This window comes from Magallana gigas, chromosome 2 (assembly GCF_963853765.1).
Source record: "Magallana gigas chromosome 2, xbMagGiga1.1, whole genome shotgun sequence".
Taxonomy (NCBI): Eukaryota; Metazoa; Mollusca; class Bivalvia; order Ostreida; family Ostreidae; genus Magallana; species Magallana gigas.
In genome coordinates, this window is record NC_088854.1 from 25097747 (window position 1) to 25123840 (window position 26094).

General features: G+C 31.9%; 1 protein-coding gene and 2 long non-coding RNA genes across 5 annotated transcripts; all 3 read right to left on the reverse strand.

Moving 5' to 3' along the window:
- Positions 1–246: 246 nt before the first annotated feature.
- Positions 247–9377, reverse strand: LOC117690499 (uncharacterized). Of its 2 annotated transcripts, none has more exons than XR_010710924.1 (8): positions 9253–9377; positions 3531–3605; positions 2250–2394; positions 1926–2018; positions 1422–1554; positions 858–918; positions 576–667; positions 247–307 (listed from the first exon to the last, which is right to left on the reverse strand). It is a non-coding gene; the product is annotated as an uncharacterized lncRNA (long non-coding RNA). The 2 variants fall into 2 exon arrangements; XR_010710925.1 differs by having other exon boundaries at positions 2335–2394; positions 9253–9344.
- LOC105323530 (uncharacterized) lies at positions 6148–8760 on the reverse strand. 2 transcript variants are annotated; one of them, XM_034471988.2, is made up of 4 exons: positions 8174–8760; positions 7767–7942; positions 7533–7658; positions 6148–7380 (listed from the first exon to the last, which is right to left on the reverse strand). In XM_034471988.2, the coding sequence occupies exons 1-4, from the start codon at positions 8758–8760 to the stop codon at positions 6269–6271; spliced, it is 2001 nt and encodes a 666-aa protein (XP_034327879.2). In that variant the 3' UTR covers positions 6148–6268. The 2 variants fall into 2 exon arrangements, with proteins under 2 accessions (XP_034327879.2, XP_034327880.2); XM_034471989.2 differs by lacking the exon at positions 7533–7658.
- A 4864-nt stretch (positions 9378–14241) lies between the features above and the next one.
- On the reverse strand, positions 14242–15541 carry LOC136272231 (uncharacterized). Its single transcript, XR_010710192.1, has 3 exons — positions 15386–15541; positions 14841–14988; positions 14242–14666 (listed from the first exon to the last, which is right to left on the reverse strand). It is a non-coding gene; the product is annotated as an uncharacterized lncRNA (long non-coding RNA).
- Positions 15542–26094: the final 10553 nt, after the last annotated feature.

The window sequence follows — 26094 nt, forward strand, 5'->3', positions numbered from 1 at the left end:
TGTAAAACACATATTCTATATGTGTAATATATGTGTTGCATTTTATATATGAAATTTATATATAATTTTTTGTTAGCAATTGTCAATAATAAAGGTACATCTTTACTTAAGCTTTCATTTAAAATATATTACGTACAGTGTGCTTCATATTGCAAACTATTCCTTGATATCAATGTATAGATCATCAGTATATTATTGCAGATGCACACCAGGCATATAAAAAAATAATAACAAAAACTTCATTAATTTGTTCTCAGGAGTTTATTCTTCATTGCCATGTAACAATTCATTTCTCTCTTCCTTGTTCCTGTAAAAAAAAGAAAAATGACAGAATCATACATAATTATGTATTGTTTCTATTTCATTTTTAATGTACTACACAATTAGTTATTGTTTGCCATGTCTCTGTTTTACAGTATACATGTACACTTGTTACACTATCCAATGATATTACATTATATAGATTCAATACTAAAATTCATACAGAAATATATTAGATAAGTACCTGGTAATCTAGGTCAGAATATGTATTAATATTGTAAAAGAGTGAAATCACAACAATTTTTTTAACTTACCGCTTGGTAACCTTTAATTCTTCTTTCTTCTTTTTCCTGCAGAAGCTCCCAGATGTTTCGTCTGTTGTCTTTTTTTATTGATACATAGAACTCTGGTGACAGAAAAAAATCTCAAGTTAATATATAGTCATGGTATATTTCATAGATTGAAAATATAAATTAAATTGTCATGTGAGAATCAAATTTTCATTTTAATTTAAATATATGTATTTATCTAACAGAACTTACATACATGTAGTTATTACTATACAATCATGTATATAATATAATTATAATTCTCACCTTTAAACTCTGGCCAGAACTTCTATCATTCGGTAAACTTTTTCGTTGTTAAGAATAACCTCTGAATTAAAGAAATGAAGAAAAAATAATCAAAATTCTTTTATAAAGTATCATTCAATAAATAGTTATATATATTTATACACATGTACATGATGCACTTTATTTGTACATAATTATGTCCAAAGAAGGGACTGGTTGCATGTTAAGTTCAATTGTTTGAGTTGTTAGCCAATACATGTAGTATACTGTGGAATCATTTAAATTCGTGGGGGCCAATTTTTGTGGATTATGACTTTTTTGCTCTTTGTGGGGATGTAATTTCGTGGATGCGTAGCCTACTGTTTCAGTAACAAAGATAACTGTTTCTAAAATTGTTTTCGTTGAGGATTTAAATTAGTGGGAGAGGGCTACCCACGAATTCCTCGAAAATTGAGCCACCACGAATTTTAGTGATTCCATGGTATATACATTAGATCTGACACTTTTAAGATGCCTTAATAGTATTGTTGATTTTTATCAATATATAAGTATATCATACACATGATATTACAAAGTCAGACTTACAAGTGCTACTGTCATCTACTTCCTCCTCATGTCCACAGGACTCTTTCCTGGTGGAGTGAATTGCCTGTACAAATAATTGCACAGCCATCCAGGGGGAGAGGGTCTCAAATTAGTCCATTGTAGAGCGGAACAGCTAAGAAAAATAAACATCAGACTTTCAATATCAAAACTAAAAAACAAATATTTGTTTAAATCAGTAACTGTATACACATGTAAGAAAAGTCATTGTTGTACATCCTAGAATTACCATTATTAAAACTATAAAAACTGAAATATCCAGATTTTCAGAATTATATTGCTGTTTTGCAAGTACATGTACATGTTATATAATAATTAATTGTTACAAGTGCTTTTGATTGCTAAAAACTAACAGCAATTTTAAGAAGTCTGAGATAATTAAGTAACTAATAATACAAACATGCAGCCATCAGTGGATACCAAACAGCTTTAACAAAATTCTGATACTGCATGCACATATCTTTGCAACAGAACTGACAAACTAACCAAAAAAACTAGCCATCTCTATGTCGATCTAACTTCAACTTCCTTCTTTTCAGTGCATTGACCTTAGCAATTCATGTGTGGACTGGGTTCTTTCTAAAATATAGTTATACCAACTTAATACAATCATCAGAGGTTTTTAAATCAGCATAAAATAAATATTTAATTTTGAGGAGAAAAACAGACATATTATGATAATATTTTTAGAATTAAACCTGAAATATTTGTAAAAGTTAGATTTTCAACTCTTAAAAATTACAGTACACTATACAGAAATTCTTAATATTAACAATACAGTCAGAACTCTACGTATTTAGATTTAATTACCATGATTTGTCACTTTTATACCAGCTGCAGTGAAGAACTGTCTATGAAATCAAGAAGAATGTCTGGATCTTGAAAAATTCATTACCCTATGTATTCGGAGTTCCTGACCGACCAATATTGGTAGCCTTTGTACTATAGCCATTTTCTACAAAAAAAAAAAGAATTTACACACAATAGTTGTATATATCAAAATAAGTTGCATATCATAGTACATTGCAGGTATATTATTGCATGTTCAATAATTAAAAAAACACTTAAGGGTGTTATTTACTCAGGGTTTGAGTTCTCAAATTCCGATTGTTAAAAAGTTCAATGTAGTGAGTAAAATTTGTTCTAAACACAAAAAGTATTTATGAAATAAATTGTTATTGACAAAACATTCAATAGTTTTACTATATTATGGAATTATGCTCAAACAAAAATTGACTTTTAGCCAAACAGAGGAAATTCGGACTAAATTGTGCTAATTTTGTTTTCTGCTAAAAGTTTTTTGGCAGTAGTCTAATATTAAAAGTTAGGATTTTATATTTAAGTCTACGTAATTTTACATATTTTCCGTTGGTTTTACCTCACTTATTCATTAAAATAATCTTATGGCACGAATAATAAAAATATTGGAAAATGCTTAAAAACGATAAAAGTCATCATATCTCAAAATTTTGATCATTGACCTCATATAAATTTTATGCCAACATAATAAGGTCAATATAAGTAGTTCAATATCATAAATGTTTTTGTATTATCATCATTCAATTTTTTGTAAAATTGAATCAAAAATGGGTAGGGATTTGAAAACTGATAGAGGAAATTCGGACTGAATTATTTTTTGAAATTGATGCTGAAATCTTAATGTTGTGTACTTATTTAGTGCCACTACCATTCATAAACTGTGTCTTATTTTTTAAAGTGTTTAATTATTTGTAATATTTTTATAATTAAGAAAATCTCAATCGTAGTGTAAAATTTTATGGGAGTTTTAATGATTTTTCAATAAATATTCAATGGCCATTAACTCAAAAAGTAGGTCATTGACCTACTTTTCTGAAAGTGAAAAATAACAATACAAGCAAAGGTCTATAACACACAATAGATGGTTTTTCATTATCATCAGTGGATTATGTTTTCATTTTGAGTAAACGTCATCCTTAAAACATGACATTTAGAATTAATATGAAAATTTCATTGATTTTCTTTTACAAAATTTAAATCATGAATACTTTCAAAAGAAAGTCAAGCATTAGTTTTGAAGATAAAAAACTAAATTTTACTTATAATACTTACAACTGCATAAACAGTTTAAAGAGACATATCCCTGCTATCCACTGCGTTAGTTTATTTATGTCTTCTGTGACCTGTCTAAAAATAAAGTGTGTTGATTAGCATACTCACTTAAGTAACCGACTGAACATTTTAGCAAGTTGTTGCATAATAAATAACATTTTAAACAATCAATTTAATTTTCAGTTTTGATTTATCAACAACAACAACAACAACAAAATTATATAAAACTTTCGACTTGCTGCTTTTAAGTTTTATGCTACTCGTTACTTTGCAACGAGCTTTACTCTAGTTTATTCTACTTTCACTTTTCAAGATTGAAATGTGTCTGATCTAAATAAAAATACATTTGATAAACATATATTTAATGTTCGCTTAATTTTCAAGCATTGTTCTGTCTATAAATCTGCTTTTTTTCAGCTACAACTGCTTAATACTCCTATCAACACTTATCGTAAACGTGTCACAAGCGGCCCCGGTCAAAGGTCACCCGGACATAGCGATATAAACAAATTGGCTTCCGAAAAGCAAATCGACAAAATAAAAGCAGTATTCTATGATAGTACAAGAAAATATGTGTTTAAAAACTTTTCCAACTTGAAAAATCACGTAAGATCTACTTTTTCCTAGCATAAACAAATAATAATCCATTCATAAATTTTGTGTTTATTGGTTTCAACAATGCTTGGTTTCGATGATGATCATGATGATCGTCATTCAAGGTCATGTTCATTGGAATTGTGCGATAACTTCACACTAAAATTTAAGTAAAATAAACTAAATGAACATTTTTATATACATTCAAATTTAAAACACCATGTATTTCATATTTTTTGTAGAACATATAGAGTTTAACTTTATGGGTAATATGTTGTTGATTTTACGTTGCTTTATTTTCAACGTTTTTCTGCATGAAGTTTCACATTCTAAAGTTTTACAAAATCAAAAAAAAATGTCAACCAGATGCTGTGCTTTTAACTTTTGTACAAATAATGCAACCAAAATTACAAAATGGAAAAAACAGATGTGTGAAATTCATCAAATTCAGCATGGGTTGGGTTCCTGTATTTGCGACCCGCCATTCCAACTTTTCCCGTTTCCAACTGAACTGAAAGATAAATATGGACGGCAAAAGTGGACCAGTATAATTAACAGAAAAAATGGCTCAGAAAATTGGATGCCCAAAGATGACTCAAGGGTGTGTTCTGACCATTTTATTGATGGGAGGCCAACTCCAACAAACCCATACCCCACTCTGAAACTAGGGTACACACCCCATAAGCCCATTGTATCTAGACCGCCCCCAAAGGAAAGAACTCTGCAGCCCACTAAAGAAAAAAGAAGAAGAATTGAACAACAGCCTTCCCCAATCCCAACATGTGACGAGGAAGAGAGTAACAATTTTATAAATGTGCAGCCAAGTTGCTCATGTGATAATGAGGGAAAAATCACCCTTTTAGAGGCTAAAATTAAAGACCTTGAAATAAAACTTGATGCAAAACCAAAGGAAAAACCAGCTCCCCTCAATAGATTTTCATTAAGCAAAGTTTTAAAATCAGATGCAAAAGTTAAATTTTACACTGGTTTTCCCAATTTGGCATCTTTTAATACTGTCTATCAAACTATACACCCCCATATTCATAAACTGCGCTACTGGAAGGGTCCAAAAAGGGTTTGTAATCCTTTAAAACAAAAGAACAAGTTCTCGAGCCATTACAGAACACTAGGTCCTAAAGAAGAAATGGTAATGTGTCTAATGAAATTAAGATTAGGCTATCTCAATGAAGATATTGCAGACAGGTTTGGTGTGTCAGCCACACATGTATCCAGTGTATTTACAACTTGGATAAAACTCCTGAGCTTAGTGCTTAGCACACTAGTATTCAACCCACCCAGAGAGGTAGTAATGTCAAATTTGCCCCCTTCTTTCCAAAATAATACTTATCGAAATGTACGACATATAATTGACTGTACAGAAATTTTTATTGAAACACCAAACAATTTACAGGTAGCAGCCCAAACCTGGAGTGATTACAAGCACCATAATACTGCGAAAATCTTAATCAGTATCACTCCAGCTGGAATGATCAACTTTGTATCTGAGGCTTGGACTGGTCGTGCCAGTGATAAGTTTATTACACTAAATTCTGGCTTTCTAAACATAATAGAGCCCTATGATAAGGTTATGGCTGATAGGGGGTTCCCTATAAGAGAAGAGCTCACCATGTTAAGGGCAGAGCTTTTGGTTCCTCCAGGTAGACGGGGGGTTTCTCAAATGTCTGCTTCTGACGTGTCAAAAACTAAAGCTATTGCAAATAGGCGTATATACGTAGAGCAAGCAATACGCCGTATGAAACAGTTTCATATCATTAAGAATGAAATGCCAATTACCCTATTACATCACTTAGATGATACAATTAAAATAATTGCTGGCATTTGCAATTTATACCCACCACTACCTAGATATTAAGTGGGTACATGTATTTTCAAATGACTTTGTAAAATTTAGTAATGTACTTGTCAGGTACATATGATTGTTATGTACCTGTTATTGATATATGTTGAGGACTATTAATCTACACATGTTCATATTTAACATTAATAAAAAATATATTTCAAAATCATTTTCATGGAAAGTTTAATCATAAATCTATATTCCACGACAGAAACAGTATTCAACTTGTATTACATCATAAGAAATTTACAAATCCAGTGTATCTGTTGACAAATTGGTATGCAGTTTAAACATTACATGAATCACAAGTTTTACAAAACCAAGAAGAAGTAGTGTTCAAAACTGACTTTGACATGCCTACACATTTAAAGTGATACCAATTATCACACATATCACAACAAATGCTGCGCTGTGAAAATGATTTTACATTTTCTTGTTCTTGAATCTGGCTTTTACAAATCAAACAGAAATAAACACCTCCATTACTTTCAACCTCCATTGGTTTTGGTTCACATTCATTCAACATTTTTACTTTGCATGAAATAACAGGTATATTTAGTTTTTCACAAACTTTTGGTGCAATGATTTTTTTAAAGAAATCAATCAAATTAACTTGAACATCTGCAAAGTATTTTTCCTCAAAATTGATTCTTTTCAGAAAATTACCATTACAGGAATACACAAAAAAATCACACCACCTGCGTTTTGTAATGGTCATCTGCCCTTGAACTTGACAAAAATAGCGGTGATTTTTCTTAATGTCCATTTCACCATCAGTAGATAAAAGATAATCTGGTAAATTACATAAACAAAATGATGGGCATGAATCACATTTTGGTTTCAATGTTGATTTTACCTCCAAAAGCCCTTCACCACAACAGTCACATGACACCAACATATCAGGACTAGCAGCTAAATAAGAAAACTCTTGATGTAAAAAGATTCCACATTCCCTAAATTTTGCATTGACATGATTATCTTTATACATATTACAGTAGATAGTCTTTGCAAGTGGCTCAGATTCTCTTCCAAACTTCAATGCTTTGATGTTAGAATTAGGAGTTGATTCACCCATTATCACAGACACAATCGAACTCGTATCTACTTCAGGATTTTTCTTCAGTGAATTCATGCGAGTATGAACGGCATAAAAATTAGAAGCAGTAATCCTGCCTTTCCTAAGATCGTGCCATAAAGAACTACTACTTTGTCCTACAGTCTTTTCCTCAATGAGGTTGACTTCATTTTCTGTCAGCAATTGATGGTCAATAAAGTCCTCAACTGTCTGATGACCTGAGGCAATGTTGTTTAGGCAGTACCGATAGGCTTCCACTTCACATGCTTGTTGTCCAAGTTCTTGAGAATTTTCAAGAGGCAATACTTCAGGTATATCTGTACCTGTTAATAACAGAAAAGGAGCACACCATTTTGACAACATTCTCTTATGTATATACATATATTAATTTACTTAAAAGGAAAGGTCAAACAAAAATCACTTCAATACACAAACACACATAAAGTTAAGGACTGGTTAAAATTTGCTATAATACCTTTCAACAGACAAGCATTTGGAACTGCTTTTCTCAGCTCATCAATAAATGTATTCCTGTCAATGTTCAAGGACTCAAGCGGTTTAAACTGGTTTTTCAGATTGGAAACTAACGGTCTTGTTTTTTCTACAGAATAAAATAGAGTGAAAAAATATATTAATTCACAACAGTATAAATTAAAAAAGAAAATTATTAAATTTCAATCATACTATAGAACACTATTTATAAAAATACCTTGCCCATGGCGCGACTTTCGAATGGTCAAATCTTTTATCTTTGTTGGCACCACCTTAGTTGCTGCTGGGACTTTCCACTGGCATGGTAATGATGTGCACGATGTAAGACCTAGTTTATTTGCCGACTCCACTCGAAACAAAAGGGCTGCTACGTGATTGCAAGTCTGACCCATTCTGAAATTTGAAACTATATAATTTTTAAATCTTGACAAAAATAGACAAGTATAATGAAGAATTTTCATATAGTAAATTAGTAATGATAAAATTAAGTAATTTCCAGTAAATAAAAAACATTTAATATTAATTACACGTGTAACAAGTATTACCAAGCTTTAAGTATATATATACAATCATAATACAGAAATTTATTAAAAAAATATTAGACTAACAGTAAAATTAAGTTACCCAGCAGTACAGGAACAAAATGCAGACTTAACACATCCAGATTCCTTTGAAATAGCCACCCACATCGTGTGATTCTCGTCCGTGACCCTCTGACTTGGGGTACACTTCGCTCGAACAAAGCATACTGGAGATGTGGAAGAAACAGAATGGAAAAATATTTCTTTAATAAAATTAGCTGAACAATATTCAAAAGCCTTGCCAATCTTGTAATCGTTCATGTACGTTTTCACGGTGTTGCTAGTGCCTTTGTCTATAAAGAAATTTACTATGTCAGATAAGAATAACGGTGGCCACTGAGACATCCCACTCATTTCATCCTGCCATCCTGCCCCTATTTTGAACGGATCGGGTAACACAGACCCATCTACATGCAACAAATCGTTATATTCTTTCTGAAGCTGACAAACATATTCACAGTCTGAAACTTTCATAGGCAACTTCATGGAATTCGCAGCGAAACACAAAGCAGCTAACTCAGCCTTAGTTCCATCGGTGGACAGTCCTCTTTTGCTTAAAAAATCCTTCAGTGCTTCCAATTTCCACGAATTAAACGTTTCTAAAGAAAATGTATAATCACCGGGATCCATTGTAAGACAAAGTTAAAAAAAAAATCAGTTAATATTTTTATAAATCGTCACAAGTTGCGTAAAACAAATAAACCTCCTCAGCAACTGCTCAACGCGCCATATTTTATTGCCGACTGACCCCGTGACCTCGCAAGGCCGCTTATATCATATAAAAAAGTGTTGATAGGAGTATTGTAGCTTTGTGGAAAACGTTTACCGACAGACCTACCGTTTACCTACATATAGCAGATGTAGTATATACCTTTATGTGTATTATATACATTAAAATCACCGTATTTGCCTTTATAGTTCATCTAAAAACTTTCATCAATTTCACCTAAGTAGATTGGATAAGCATCGATCGTTGACAATACATGTTTCTTGTTTTGAACCCGAATTTTCCCGAAGAACACAAGCTACTTGACGTGTTGTAAAATGACTAGGTTGCTACCAGCAATATTTGTATAATTTTACAATACAAATAAATGAATAAGAATGATTGACAAACCTTACCTTTAGCCTCAAATCGAATATCTGTAGGCCCTAAATGATTGATCAACATCTTCTGCTTCCGTGACGTAAAAAATGACGTATGATTGCAAACGACAAAATTAAAGCCAATCGAGATTTTAATCCGGAATTGGTTAACTAATAAATATTCTGTAAGTTACTCTGCAAACGTTTGTTAGATAAATTTTATTCTTACAAATATTTACTAATAAATGCATAAATATAGGTGAAAGTCATGAAAATAAATAATAAATTCAACATTTTTTTTTTCGTGTTTATGTTCTTTGAAACATGTATTGAACATATATTATTTTATATATGTGTTAAACATATGTAAAATATATATGTTACACACGTGTATAATATATGTGTTCAACATATAAATTTTAAAACATGTGTTGTACACATGCATTATATGTGCAAAACATGTGTAAAATTATACACATATTTTACACATGTGGACATTTTTCCTGTGTAGCCCAATGTAGATAAATTCGGGCTGTACTGTTACATCTTGGAAATTCCGGAACATTCTCGCAACATTCACGAGAACCCGAACTTTATTTTTTAGACAAAGTGAGCAACTTCGCTAATTTCTCAGTTTTGTGAATAATGAATGTCTTATTCTGATTCACGTGAAAATTAAAGCGTGCCTACAAACAGATGCATGTTTTCATTACTTAAGAAATAAATTCAAAGATTGATTTTTATTTACTCATTGGGGTGACAATTTTATAATTGGGAAAATTTCACCCACAATTAGTAAAAAATACATGTTTATGAGACTTGTCGTGGGTTTACGGTGATGAAGAATGAATGTAGAACAAGTAATATATCTATACAATCATCACCACAAATTTGAATTACAACATTTGTTTATGGGAGTGCATGAGACATAAATTTAAAACGTAATTTTATTGTTTGAACCAGGAAGGAAATATAAGTCCTAAATATAACATAACGAAAGCAATATAATTATTAATTAAACTACGTGTACAATTATTTATTTTGGTGTAATCAAAAACACAGAAAAAAAAATAAAAACTCCGAAGTTGATCATTAATCAAAGTATTTATTGAAAAAAAATGATAAAGGTATTAAAACAAAGTAAATTAAGTAATGTAAATCAAAGTATAAGCAAAATTAAAAATGTATTCAAAGACAATGAAAGAACAGACGACAAAATCCTGAAACCACGCAGAAAAGCAGAAACTAATATATACAAACGTTGTACATTTTAAAAAAATTAATAACTAAACCCATTTTAAAGCCGTTACAGTTTTTAAAGTGAGATTCCTATAAGAATCCAAGAAATTTTGTTGAATGATGTCATTGTGGATCGAATTTTCTGTCTCCAGGGCCGTTTGCAGTAGTCCCTAACACAAAAGCATACCTGATTGTGTCAGTGTTTCGCTTTGATGCACGGAGCCACGTCTGTCTCAAAGCCTCCCTTTGACGAAAATTCTCATGTTTGGTGAATATTATAATAATGATGCGAATTGAGCGCGTTTTATTCCTCGTGCCACAGATGTTTGCATTATTCAGAACATATTGGTATCTATGAACAAAACACGAATGGCATGAAATAGGTTGGCTTGTAGATGAGGTAGTATCTAAAAAATCCCTGATATTAATCATGGCGAATACACTTTTTCTTAGTCTTTTGAAAGAGATTGAAACATTTGATAAATGATGATATTGGTTCCATATATTCCAAAGCACAACAAGAAGCAAAATCACGATGAAAGATATTTGTTTTCGAACAGTACAGAGTCTTCTTAGTGTTTTAAAAACCACCACCATTTTGTGCTAGCTGCCCATGCACGTGTACACACCGCTGTTCAATGATCCCCATTAAATTTCAAAAACCCTTATGCCGGTATCCGAGCGAACAAAAGATATTTACAATCTGGTCTTGTGTCGGTATCTCGACTAAAGTTGAAATGGGGTAGCTTGTTCAACTGAAAACATAACGATAACGTCTCAAAATCTGGATAAATAGAGTTAGAATTACGTAACCAGGAAGTGAAGTAAATACAGTGTACGATGTGGCCTAAAAAACTCCGACATGTTTATATCATCGTGAATGTTGACCGGTCTTCTGAATATTTATCCTTTTGATTTCCTTTTCAAAAAACACAAATACACTAAATGATGCTAAAAAATTGTATTTATTAGATATGGAAATGGATTTGCAATATTATAGAAAAATAAAAATTGCCATTGAAATTTACAGTCATTACCATATACAAACTTTGAAAAGCAAGAACGGGACAATATGGAAAAAACCCCTCAAAACTTTACCATTACCAAAACTGGCAAAAAGACATTTCATTTATCACACAGTAAATCAAATTTCATGTAGATATATATAATATATGAAACGAAAAGCAGAACAAAACAGTCAGATAATCATCATAAATACAAGAATGATGCGGATTTAAAAATAAAAATAAAATATTTCTTGAATTTACTTTCATTTGAAATGACTTTCATGATCATCTTGTTCGCTTAAACGAATTTTAACAATTCTCTGAAATCCAAGATAAGAGAAATTAAAAAAAAAATCATATTATTCGAAGATGTATAACTTATCTCTGTTTCTAATCCTTCTTTTTCTGTCTTATTTGGAGTTCGGCATTTTAATGATTTTATACATAAACATTTTATAAACTCAGTAAATGATAACATAAACAATAAAACATAGGGTGGTTCATACGCTGGTTTACTTAGCCCTCATCATTATACGTAAAAATAAAAAGTGTTGGTACGCTTACAGGTAAGAAAACAATAAAAAAATGAACATTATGAAGTATATTTTTAAAAAATCCGAAAAACTGATGCATCTACGAAATTACATTCCCAAGAATAAGCAAAACCCCCGAAAATTGGTCCCCACGAATTTAAATGATTCCACATTACTCTTAATTAATTTACTGAAGAAGGTAACGCATTTCATTGTCATTTAAAAAAAAAATTAAATCCGACATAGGGCATAGAAATGTCGTTCCTACATGTATGGGCTCTTCAGCAGAAATGATACCTGTTATTGATGATTTTGAAAATGTTTGGTTCATATGAAGTTACTGATGGGATTAAAGGTGGAATATATTATAAATCAATTTTTCTAATACATATTGATATAGACAAATCGATAAAATTTTATTATTAGTCTAAAAAAATTCTTGCAAATATGAAATATTTCTACTCAGTATTAAATCATTGAAATAGAATTATCTTGTGAAAAGAAATGTTGGAAATTTACTTTCTGTTAAGAATCAGGAATGTTTTGATATATATATATATAAAAGAGTAACAATAAGTGATTATCGAAACAAAAAACCTCTTCTTTCAGTCACGATACTTATAATGTGTTTACATTTTGTAGTATAATATTAATTAATCTAAAAGTATATAAATTAACAGCGAATTTAAGACGTAAATGCATATTTAATGACAAGATGACCGTATATAATACCGCCTTTAAATGATGAAATAACGTGAATAAAAGTTCTGTATCTGTGGCTTGGGATTTTAATATTGGACCCAAAGGTTCATGACGTTAAATAAATAATATTAATAATAATAATAATATAAAGATAATATTACCGTCCTCGCACTATTTAAGTATTGAATTGTTATTTTTTCAAAGATGTGGCCTCATAACTGCAATGGTGTTTGCAAACAATATGAATAACGCTTGTTATGAAAATTTGTTTGCACACACTATTGCAGTTATGAGACTACAATGATATTAACTTTCTATTTCATTTTTAATCCGTTTCCGCAATTGCGATTTATTTTTCCATAATATCTGCCGTATTCTATGAGTAATACAACGGAAGATCCACTGGAACAGCCAAATTACTAGTATGCTGAAAAAATAGCGCACAACACTGAAATTCCTATTGTGTCATTTTGTTATTCGATGAATATAAATTTTGGTATAATAAAAAACAAGTAAAAAGCTGTCAATGTGACAGCAAACCGGGTTTTTTTTAATGTGAACTGTATCCATAATCCATGTTAGCCCTGAATTGATAAACACTACCTACCGTATCAAGTGAAATGGAGTACCATATGCAATATTTTGCCAAAAAATGACTAAGTTGAAAAGCTGGTATTGTTTTCATAAATTATCAAAAATCAAAATACAGCAATATGCACACCTCTAATGTATATATTTAATTGATCTGCAAAAGAACAACTTCATATCAGACTGTAGGAGGAGTTATCCGTACAATGAGGATACCCTTTTGGCAGCCGCCCGCCCGCCCGCCCGCCATTTCAATAATCGGATTTTTCCGTTGGAAAACCCGGTTAAAAACTGATAATGGAATTCATTTAACTAGTAAAAATATTTAAATCAATGAAATGTTCATCAGCGTAAGTAAAATATCAGGTCGATCGTGATCCAGTTTGAAATTGCGAGAAGAGTAATCTTCTTTGAGAAATACTGCGGGAAAACTGTATTTTAGTTTGGTGATTAGGTCTTCTGTGTTATGCAAAAATATCACTCAAATCAAGTAATGTAATTTAATGGGGGAAAGAAAGTGAATGGATTGTATATATATTATTAAAAATATTACGATAGTGTGGTAAATGTGACCGGGTAGTTGTGTAAAGTACTTATAATTTGTATAACAATTTCATATAAACACAATTCTTAATGGCGTTTATTTCTTTTTCATGTCCTTATGAAAAACATTATAATTCTAATATGATGGCAAAACCAGCAAAATAAAATGGATTTTTAAATTGTATGGAAGAGCTATAGTCTGTACCAAGACATTTATGTCGCACATTTTCTTAAATTATATTCGTGAATACCTCCAGGTTCAAAGGATGTTTATTCAACATTATCAAAAATCTGTTTTTTCACAGGTATGTTTATTTTTATTAAAAATCGTCCAAATGTGCTGCATACATATCTTGGGACAGATTATTCTCCATCTATGGGCGTGGAAACTTCGGCATAAATGTCTTCTTCTGTATAGATGCTTCCCAGATGACCTGATTTACACACAGTGGCATAAACATTGTCCGCTACCTCACCAATGAATGTGTTGGGTTTATTCTCTGTTGTATTAATTGACCTGGGGGTAACGTAGTTTGAATCACGTGAATCCTCCCGCGGTTTCTCGGCATCAGTTGTTTCTTTTTTAACACTCTGTTCTCCGTAGATTTTCCCAAAATCTGACGGGTTCTCTTTAATGATTATTTGTTCATAACCAGCATCATTGTTTGACATGCTGTAGATATATTCATCAAATGAAGATGATATCTCTTGTACGCCATGAACGTCATCTTGAAATTCATGAGCGTGATAGTTGTAATATGTACAAATTCCTTTAAACGAGGTCCCTGCAGTCATGGTACAATGCCTTGTCTCGGCAATTGTCGTTAAAGCATTTCGACTGTGTTTGAGTAAGAAAACATTATGGTAATCTATAGTGCTGTCAATATATAACCCATGAATATTATATTTTAGCATTAGTTCTCAAGTATTTCCTTAAATGACGAAAATTCTGATCAAAATGAAAATTAGCGCTTAAAGTCTGTTTCTACCTTATTTTGCAACAATTACCTACCGTTTGATTATAATCATAACCACAGCTAACAGAAGCAAGAGTCCAGCAACAAGCCCCATTATCATCGGAAATAAAGTAGAATAATCATTTTGTTCCAATTCATTTGGCAACTGAATGTTGTCCCCGCATTCCAATTGTAACGAAGATCCTGATTAAACAGAATAATTTGAAAATCACCGGCAGTTTTATTTCCTAAAGTATACAAGTGGTATGTAATATAAGCGTAATTGTAAATAGCTGTATTATGAATGCCTTGTTTACTTCAATCTTAGAATAACAACAATAAAAATGAATGCTTTTTATCATTGAAAACACGATACAGTATCTTAATTGATGAAAAAGCATTGTTTTGAACAAATAAACGATACTATAACTGTTTAGTAAAGAGATCACAACAAAAGACATGTTCTAGTTGAGAAGAGCTTGAGGAAGCTATATAGTTTATATCAATGATTACAGCATCGACTAACAAAAACCAAAGGATAAATGCAGCTTTTTATAGGAGATGTCGGTTTCCTCTATAATCGATGATCCTGCTGACATACCTTTAAATTCCATCCACAGTCTTGGTCTAGTTTTCGTTGTTTGAATATCTAGATAGAACTCGTTAACACCCACTAAACACGACAGGTCTTTGTCGTATATAAACGATCCACTGGTAAGCAACTCTTAATGAAAATGATAGAGGAACAAAACATTATTTTAATCTTGGAATTTTTATATTTACATCCATTTAGTATTTTCTTCACTTTTTCGTTTTAACATTGTTATTTACCAGGGTATACATGATATGCAATTGTTAAACTGATATTGTACGAGCGTCAATCAAAAAATACGAGAGCAATGTGACTATCTATCATATATTTTTTTAGTCAATTTTAAAGAGGACTATCTGTCTTAAATTACTGGCGCCATAACCTCATTTTTGCAGGACAAGATTCTAAATAATTCTTAGAAATAAAGGAATAACTTAACTTTGTTTTATTTCAAATCGAAAGAAAGTATCGTTAAATTATGTCTACTAAACTGAGTAATAATATAATGCTAAGTAACATAGGTAAGGCGAAATTCTTCGTATCCTTGTATTGATTTTTACAGGCTTGTTTAATACACATAGGTCCATCATGGCATATGAACCTCTTGTTGCCTTTTAAACTCTGAGTTAAGTATTTGCAAGAAGTCCTATTAATGATATTTTAAGACAATGCGTATTTATACAAAAGCACACAGCAAACTATGCTGTTTAGAATTTTAAGCGTTTTGAAGTCTCCGTGATTGTCTTAACTTAAAATGCATGGTTTAAATATTTTCTTTCTTAGTATAGCCATTGTTGATGATTTTTAAATGGCTATACCTTAATTAATATCATTAAACTAATTGTAGTAATTGGCGTTTGATTGTTCTAAAATGAAAGCGCTTTGATTGGTAATTAATCATTTATACTGTTTAGTTATGTTATGCATATGATGAACAATAGTGAACAAAAATACACCAATATACTATAAAATACCATTGACATAATATTCACGTAGGATACAGGAAGATGAAAAATTAATTGATGACTCTATTATGTAATTACAAATATCTCTCAATATTTACATACACATTTAAAACTTTTTGGTGCAAAATTCTTAAAATGTAAACTTAGAAGAATATTTCCATTTTTGGGAGTTGATTTTAATCAACTCTCCTATGAAGTTACTCTGGCAAACCGGAAGTGAAACAGTGATTGGACCTACGCACGAATCATTACCGCTGACAAGACTTACATCTTAAAAATAATAGATAAATTCGGTGTACTGTGTGCTGAACCATGTTTTTCAAGGAAACTTATTTATAAATACCTTGAAAATAGTCAGATTTTAAATAGTACGAACAATAGTATTGAGATATTTTTTATAGTCGTATGCATTCCTCCGCCAGAGTTCAATATAGCCTTGTTCAACCAGATGCTCGGTTGTATAGGTAAATCTCTGACAAGCAGAGAGTCTCTCTTGGTTTTCGTAGATTAACGGAGACAGCCGAGCGTCTGGTTGAACGAGACCAGATTTCAATATTAGAAATATTTCGATTACTGATACATAGTTTGATGGAATTAATTCTACCTTTAAATATTACACAACATGATTCATATGGGGTTTTCTCGAAATTATTGTCGGAAAAGTTCGAGAAATCTAATATCATAAAAATGTGTGTAATGCAAATACAGATTAGAAACTACTTGTCATGCAAAATAAAATATCGTTGATTTTAAAGTTAATAATAATGGATAAATTCAACTCCCGTCAGTACTTCAGTACTTTGATTAGTGTTGATCATTATAACCATTATAACCAAAAGTCAAATATATACAAGCTTACCACAGTGGCGGGATTTTCTATCACTGACATTGACTGTCATGTTGACCTTCTCCAGGATCCTGGCTGATTCAATGGATCCCCTGATGAGACATCGTCCAGTTTCATTTGATCTCAAATACAGAGATCCATATCGTATTTCCGAAATATTTTTGCGGACAATAATTTGATTTTCATCTGGATAACAAGTTTAGATGTTGTTAAAGGTCATATCATAAGAGAGTACCTAGACATTGAATGCAGAATTAAGAACTGTTACGATTCGAATAATATATAATTTTAAAAAAAACCGTAGGAAATGGAAAACTAGTGTCATAAAAGGTCATTATTTAATAAAGATATTTTATTATGCTAACAATCAGTTCACATAGTGCTTTTAAAGTGGTGTAGAACATTTTATAAAAGGAACAACATACTACTGTGAATTAGAATTTTTTAAAGTTGAAGGTACTTGGTAATCAAAACTTCGTTGGCTTACTCTTCAACAGCATCAGTGTACAAACCTGAGATTGTTCAACGCGAATATGTTAAACCTACCTTCTTAATTATGCTTTTAAAAATAACATGTATGATTGGACTGTATGACGAGTTACATAACATTGCGAAATTATTCGGCTGATCAAATGTCCCGAATACTTGTCATGAGTTGTTTATTTTCTTGTTTCATTTGACAAGAAGCTTTCAGATGGGGTTTCACAATTGACTAACACCCAAGAGTACCTGGTTTAAATAATGGATCATGTCGGATTTTGATTGATATTTTAAAATTTCCATAATTTTTGGATTTTTTTTTTTCATTTACATGAAAATTCTTCAATTTTCCAATTTAGATCAAAACTGTATATTTGATATCATGTTTACAAATATTTCATAAAATCCTGACGGCTGACTCGATAGTGCTTGCAAGGTCTTAAGCTATTCCAAAAGCAGTTCTTTTGTGTTTAAAAAATGTCAGTTTTTCAGAAAATCACAGACCATGAATTAAGAGCAAGATATTTTGGAAAAGCTGCAAAGTACGATAGTAATATACATGCAATACATAAAAAGATTACGTACAATTAAAACATTCATTGGAAACTCCAATCCTTAATAGATAGAAGTCACTCCCCTTGCTGTGATCACAAGATCTTGCAAATTTTGCCGCAGAGTAATACATATCATTGTGGACCAATGAACATTTATCTTTTCCGTTACAAGATTTGGATATATTGAAATATGACATATAATTCTTGGCAAGTTGGCGGAAACATTTTGAAGAGATTGAATTCTTACATTCTGTGTTGTTTATCACGTGTTTTGGGGAATCACTACCTAAAAAGTTAATTGATTGCTCTTTCACGAATATTATTTCGTCTGGTTGGCAACTAATTATAGTTTTGTTTAGCAAGTCTGCCATCGATTTACATTTTGTACGAATGGTTTTGACACCAATCAACCATTCTGAAAAAAATATAAACCAAATTTTAAAACAAGTTACATAGTTCTTAGCTTTTAACTACGATAGTATTTTTTTGCAAATTTACTCACCACAGGAATACAGTAAAATCCATAAATTAATATACAATAGCTTCATATTCACAAGGTTTACAAAAAGGAAAACAGAAATGCCCCTCCTAATAATTGTTTTTAAGCGTATTATTTATTTTTTCAAATGTCGGTTCTAGAAAAGGATTTACACAATGAAAAAGTTAAATTCAAGCCTTAATTGCAAAAACTGTATTTCTTCTGTATTGCATAAAGTATCTTCTAAATGACTGTTTGACGATTTTCTTTTATGAAAAGTGGCTTTTATATTAATTTTAAAAACAACACTTTTCGACCTCGAAGGCTATTCTGCCATATTTATGAAAACGCACACATTATTTTTGAAATGAAAATGGACAACCTCGCTTATTTATCAGTTTTGTAAAAAATAAATGTCCTATTTTGGTTAGGTCCTTCCCGCTCTATCCAATCGCGTGAATGTTAACACGTAACTACAACAAAAGCGTGTTTGCATACCATAATCATTTATTTCATAACTTGGAAAATCAAACTCAAAGAATTTAATTTTTCATTGGGTTGAAATAAGTAAATATCCATAAAAGCAAGGAGATTTTACAGACAGTCAGAAAATATATATGAGACTATATAGTGATGGATTTATGGCGATGAAGAACGAATATAGAACGTGGAATATGGTTATACCTTAATTATCTCATGTTTAATTGAGCACATTTAATTATCCCAGCGCATTAACAGCAGCTTACAATGTTCAATTGTTCGTAGCAGGAAAAAACCATAAAACCTAAATATAAGTTAACAAAAACAATATTTATATACAATCGTCTATTTTGACATGACCTAAACATAAAAACACTTTTAAAAGAAAACAAACTGAGGTTGATCAATAAAAAAATTATATTCAGTAAGTCTAGAGAAAGGAATCCACTTACATCTCAATAAAATCACGATGCTTTTGACTTTCTTGAAAACGACTGATCTTTCTTCTGTAACCTTAGAAGCCGCTTCTTCTTTACGTTAAATATTAACTTGCTGAAGCACGACCAAAGAAAAACAATCACTAAAAATTGTCCCAGCAAATTCAGATTCGTAAAAAATGTTTAAAAAGCGGGATGGTTAAAACTTAAATTCGGACAATATTAAACTAGATGCTGTCATTAGACAGTAATACCCGCACCATGTGTTAGCCCCTAAATAACACTGTTTTGTACCAGTTTAATTAACAAGAGGCCCATGGGCCACATCGCTCACCTGAGGAACAATAGGTATGATAAAGTCAGCTTAATGGAGTCATAATACAATCAATCTGGACAATGTACAATAATACATGTAGATCCTGTATAAATAAAATCCATTTTCCCCCTTGGAACTCGGATAGCCCTGATTGCTGCCAATATTTACAAGAGCAGACTTTAATCACCGCTCCTGCACATATATAGGGACTCAACATTACGCAGGCAGGGATGACCGCACACCTACACAACTCAACAGGTATCAACGTTAACGCAAGCAGGGATAACCGCACACTTGCGCCAACAGCTCAACCTAACGCAAGCATTAAGTGCCGCACACTTGCGCTAGAAAGGCCAGAACACCAGGGATGACCATACACTAGTGCTCGGCCCCAACCACCACAAGCAGGTATGACCGCACACTTGTATTAATGCAATACAGGGCAGGAATGACCGCACACTCTGTATCATAGGTTAGAAAACACGAAAATTAGATAGAGCAGGGGTGTCCACCCACTCAATCTATCAGTACCTGTTCGAGTTTAACCCCAAACAGTCGCTCGTTGTAATGTATTAGACACTGTCCCTATATATGTGCCGGCCTAAAATAATTCATAGTATCTAAAAATTGGAAATCAAAAATAAACAAAGTAATCCGGCCTTACCCAAAACTACTTATGCAGAACAACTTATATACATTGAATATTTATTATTGTATAAAAATAATCATCACAATAATTGGTTAACAGTGGATGCATTAATTAAAATAATCAAGAATCAATAAATCAAGGGCAATAACTCAATACAAAGTAATACAAAAAGAGTCTAATGAAAAAATAGCTGCCTGCTTCAATTTTATAGTCATATCACATGTTGAGTATTGCAGTTCTCAAAAAGATCCTTTACAATTGTTTATATATGGGATATTTAGCTGCATCAAACTCTGAACCTTCTTGTGAGGCCGAAGAATTGTCCTGGAGCCAGTCTTAACAATTATAAAGAATCATCTTGCTGATTAGTTTCTGAGAAGAAGATTTTTAAAGATTTACTCTATATATTCCTATGTTAAACTTTAACACCCCCCCCAATGTGGCCTCACCCTACCCCCAGGGATCATGATTTTCACAACTTTGAATCTACACTACCTGAGGATGCTTCCACACAAGTTTCAGCTTTCCACGCTGATTAGTTTCTGAGAAGAAGATTTTTAAAGATTTACTCTATATATTCCTGTGTAAAACTTTGACCCCCCATTGTGGCCACACCCTACCCCCGGGGGTCATGATTTTCACAACTTTTAATCTACACTGCCTGAGGATGCTTCCACACAAGTTTCAGCTTTTCTGGCTGTTCAGTTTCTGAGAAGAAGATTTTTAAAGATTTACGCTATATATTACTATGCAAAACTTCGACCCCCCTTGTGGCCCCACCCTACCCCCGGGGGTCATGAATTTCACAACTTTGAATCTACACTACCTGATAATCTCCCCTTGAAAACGGGTGTGGCCCTTAATTTTCACAACTTTGAATCCCCTTTGCCTAAGGATGATTTGTGCCAAGTTTGGTTGAAATTGGCCTAGTAGTTCTTGAGAAGATGTTGAAAATGTGAAAAGTTTACGGACAGACGGACGGACAGACGGACAGACGGACGACAGACAAAATGTGATCAGAATAGCTCACTTGAGCTTTCAGCTCAGGTGAGCTAAAAATGAAGGCTATATGCAAGCTCCGGTAATACAATTAAAATTTATAATTTTCATAACTGAAGGATGAGATCCCTTCCCATATGATAATACAGATTGTGACATGAGCAGCACTTTATGTGCAATTTGGGGTAGAACTGTTTGCAGTGAATTTTCAGTTAATCAATAATCTTAACATTTTATGTCATAGAAAGTATAATTGTCTATATAATTATTACAAACAAAATTAAAAATTAAATTATGCCCCCTCCCCGTGGCGGTTGCCGGTTTTAGATTTGCTTCTGTGTGCCTACATGAACATCATCGTGTGCACAGATTTAGAGAAGGGGTGGGAGTGAGGGGTCCAGACCCCCCCCCCCCATGAAAATTCATTTATATCAATTGTAAAATTACCAAAAATACACCTTGGACCCCAATGCTCTTACAGACCTGTAAACGCACTAACCCATTGCGCTTCAATGTTAGGTAACATTATTTGGGGGGTAAATATTTAATCAATATTTAATATACTTTATTGTTTATCTCAATAGAATGTATACATGTACATCACAATATGCAGTTGTCCTGCACCACCTTAAAGCTGTTATTTACCTAATAAAATAGTGCAAGTGGATTTGAAGAATAGGTCATAAAAATACATGCATGTTACAAATGAATGATCTTTGTCTGAAGTTACGTACACAACACAGGTCTGCATGTCTCATTAGCGGGTACTAGTTTTACCCAGCTCTTCGATTAGATGGGTTCACGTGTATACATACATGGGTGTTGCTAAAACGCGGAACGGAAAATGGAACGGAAAGTGGAACAGAACGGAAAACGGAAAATCTTATCTAATGTTATTTACCTCATACATTTGTTAATCATGCTAAAACGATATACTTTATGTACCTTTTTATTTTTTTTTGAAAGATTAGCAGTATTAGATTATTTATTCAAGAATATCTATTTCCTCAAAATAAACAGTACATTGCATTGACCACTATATTCTGTCCCAAAATATCCTCGATTCACTTTTTGCTGTATATTTATATATACCTCAGGGTTCAAGCGATTCTCTTTTTAGAAGCATTAAACATTCTCATTATTCTTTCTTTAAAACGTCCTCTCTAGCTTATCAGCTGGTATAAATACACGGCTAAAAATAAAGAAGTCTACGGGGTTTTGCATTTCAACAGACCCGGATGATAGTGTTGAAAAATTGTGCAAGGTCTTTTGAGTGACTTCCAAATGGAGAAAAGATGTAAACATTTTCCATTATAAATCGTCCAAATGTGCTGCATGAATATTTTGGGATCGACAGACTATCATAAGTCCCAATATATAATCGGAAAATCAAACCAGGCAACGTCTAGAGCTCTCTATTCGGATCATATGTATATAGCTGCTGGAATAAACAACTGCTTAGTAATGCAAACGTAAACAAAATTGCATTGCTAAAAATACTAGTTTCACAAATTACTAGTTTCACAAATTACCGGGTATTTTAATGTTTACTGTATTTTAATGTTTAATGTCGTCAGTCCTACGGTTTTTTTTCTTCCATCTCAATGATACTGTATCGTCTGTATGAAAAAAGATCGTCTAGAACACCGAAAATTCAATTTTGATGTAAGTATATACATGTTCATCATATTTGAAATATAAAAATACTCAAAACATGAATAAAACGCTTTCACTAACTGCGTACGTTACGCTGATATGCCAGCAATACCATATAAGAAAAATAAGTAAAAAGTTATAGCTCATTTGCTCGTTTAATCATGTTAATGTTTCACAATTCGTATACATTTGATTTTTCCGTTTCGTACTCTACTAAAACCGAATGAATACAATGCTATAATTGATAGACATTCATATGAATATTAATAAGATAACAACATGTTGATAATCATTCATTAGATATAAATAAAAGATACAAAGTAAATCGTTTCTGGCCAGTCTATACCCTTTTTAAGCGACAAACGTGATGATATTTTCTATTCCGTTCCGCTTTCCGTTTTCCGTTCCGCGTTTTAGCAACACCCATACATACATGTCTGTGTTTTCCGTATGCAGAAAAGGATTAATTAAGATCAGCTAAAGGAATTCATTATTGTGTTTTAATTGGTTTATCATTATGATGTTGACCAATTTAGGTAAGCATAATACATGTAGTAGCAGTAGCACAATATAATGAGATGCCAGCATACATATATAAGTTCTACTTTCACTTTCTAAATGTGATCTCCCTTTGACAGCATACTGCAGTTGTACTGTATCATCATCTTTTAATATTTAAATAAGCTTATCATCGTTACCTATCCTATTGCATTTGTAAAGTTTCTGTCATTTTAGTTGCAAAAGTTATTTTTTTCATTTGTCAGACTGCATGCACTATTGAATTGACCCCATATTGACCCTGTATAAACAATTTCTTATTAAAGGACTATGTGCGATATGGTCAAATATCTGCCCCCGATTTCAACCAATTTTTAAATAGTATCGTGTAAGAATAAAATCTTCATAAATCATGGTATAGAGGATGCCTATAACTTTAATCTTGATTTTAGTCATCATTGCTCATTCGTTGTCTATCTATGACATCACCTAAATGACCTAATTTCTGCAAATTTGCAAACAAATGAAAATATTCTCATTTTTACTCTATATTTTGCATTCGGAAGTATAGAGCGCAGGTCTGTTCAAGTGCGATTTTAAGATATGTTTTTCTTCAGATAGTTATAAACATTATACTAAACAAGAGGCCCATGGGGCCACATCGCTCACCTGAGCAACAATGGGCGTTCAAAAGATATTGTGCCGTATGGTCCCTCGGTAGAATAACAAAAAATAAATATCGTAAAGTATTCGAATTTTACACTTATTTTTGCATACACGTAATCTTTGACATTGTACCTTCATGAAATACTAATTTTTACCAGAATAAGAAAATCCTACGCAAGATATAAAACTAAACATTTGAGTACACTGTTAAGTTGTTAACTTCCAATTCCCTATATTTTCGTTCTGCCCCCCCCCCCTTCCCACTTTGTAAATCCGTCAAAATATATGAAAGCATATAGGTACATTTTTTTCATCAAGTACTTACTAGTTATTGTATTTTTTAAAAAAAAAAATATAATAGTTATTGTTTTTTATTTAAAAAATCCTACATGTATAGATGTGAAGAAGAAAATTGTACCTTAATGTGCTCAATTCCTCAAATTAAAAACATTCAAAAATTTTATTTGTCTTCTTCATTATAATTAAATGACTGTTATTTACTTCGCGTACAAACCAGGATAATTTTCCGCTGTGATATTTTCTTAGGAATAGCGATAAGTACTTTATCCCCGCAACAGAAATGTGTCAGAACTATGGAAACTTTTTTAAAGATGTCGTTTTTATTTACCCGTGTCTGAGAACTATCAAAATTGATGTAGATTTCACATTATTTATTGTATAAAAAGGGGGCCCCAGAGAGTAGGTATATACAGAATATCATTCTTTATTTTGTTTGTACAAGTATTTAACATACTCTAATTCATATAGAATTTCTAATATTCTACCAAAATTTCAGCGTCAATCGTAGAATTATAAGCAAGATACAGAGCACACAGTTCGCCTAGGTTTGAGTCATATTTTGTTCACATGAGTTTGTTACATTCAGCTTAAGATTTTTAACTTGGTATTTCCTATTCAGCATTTAAAATGGAAAAAAAGAATGGCCTAAGATTTTCAATTCTTTTATTCACTCAAGAGCAGTTCACTGGTATTTGAGGTTCAAAATCAGTTTATACAAATGTACACAAACACAGTCAAGGATCACATGTACAGTAGGAGTAATAATGACGAAAAAAGGTTAAGTTTACAATACAATAAGTTGTTAAAGTTGGTTTCTGGAAGAACAGACTTTGAAAATTTTCTTAATAAATGTTGACAATTTTTTTACTTTTTTAATCTTTAGTTTTTAAGATCTGTGTACAAACATAGAATTGTGAGCAAATCTCTGTATCTTGCTTATAATTCGAAGCTTAACACTCAAATATGGCTAGTAAATAGAAATAGTAAACAATTAAACACAAGAAACATGCACTATAACAAATAAAGAACACAATTTATTTTTTGGAAATGAATCATATATATACATGTATATACCTACATATTTCCGACAGCGATATTAAACTCTATTTAAACTGAATAAACTCGAGAAAATGCCGAGCATCTCAACAAAAGCTATTGAATTAATCTACCATTACGCAAAAGATAATGCCGAATTACCGATAGAATGAATTGTATTTCAGTACTTTTTTGATACATCAGATTTTGCTTAATTTGCGCAGGTTTGATTTACCGAAGTCTCTGTTTGATTTGATACGTAAAAATCACGAAATACAGACGATAGTTCCCAGGTTATAAAGCATAAATAATGAAAACGAAACGAAAATCAGAACAAGCTAACACCAACGTCATGTGT

Bases quoted from the DNA above. Each gene is read 5' to 3' on its own strand.
- LOC105323530 (XM_034471988.2), bottom strand. From the start codon at position 8,760: ATGGATCCCGGTGATTATACATTTTCTTTAGAAACGTTTAATTCGTGG. The intron at 7,943-8,173 runs GTAACTTAATTT...TTCAAATTTCAG, and splicing joins TTTTGTTCCTGTACTGCTGG to AATGGGTCAGACTTGCAATC. The intron at 7,659-7,766 runs GTATTTTTATAA...TTTATTCTGTAG, and splicing joins AAAGTCGCGCCATGGGCAAG to AAAAAACAAGACCGTTAGTT.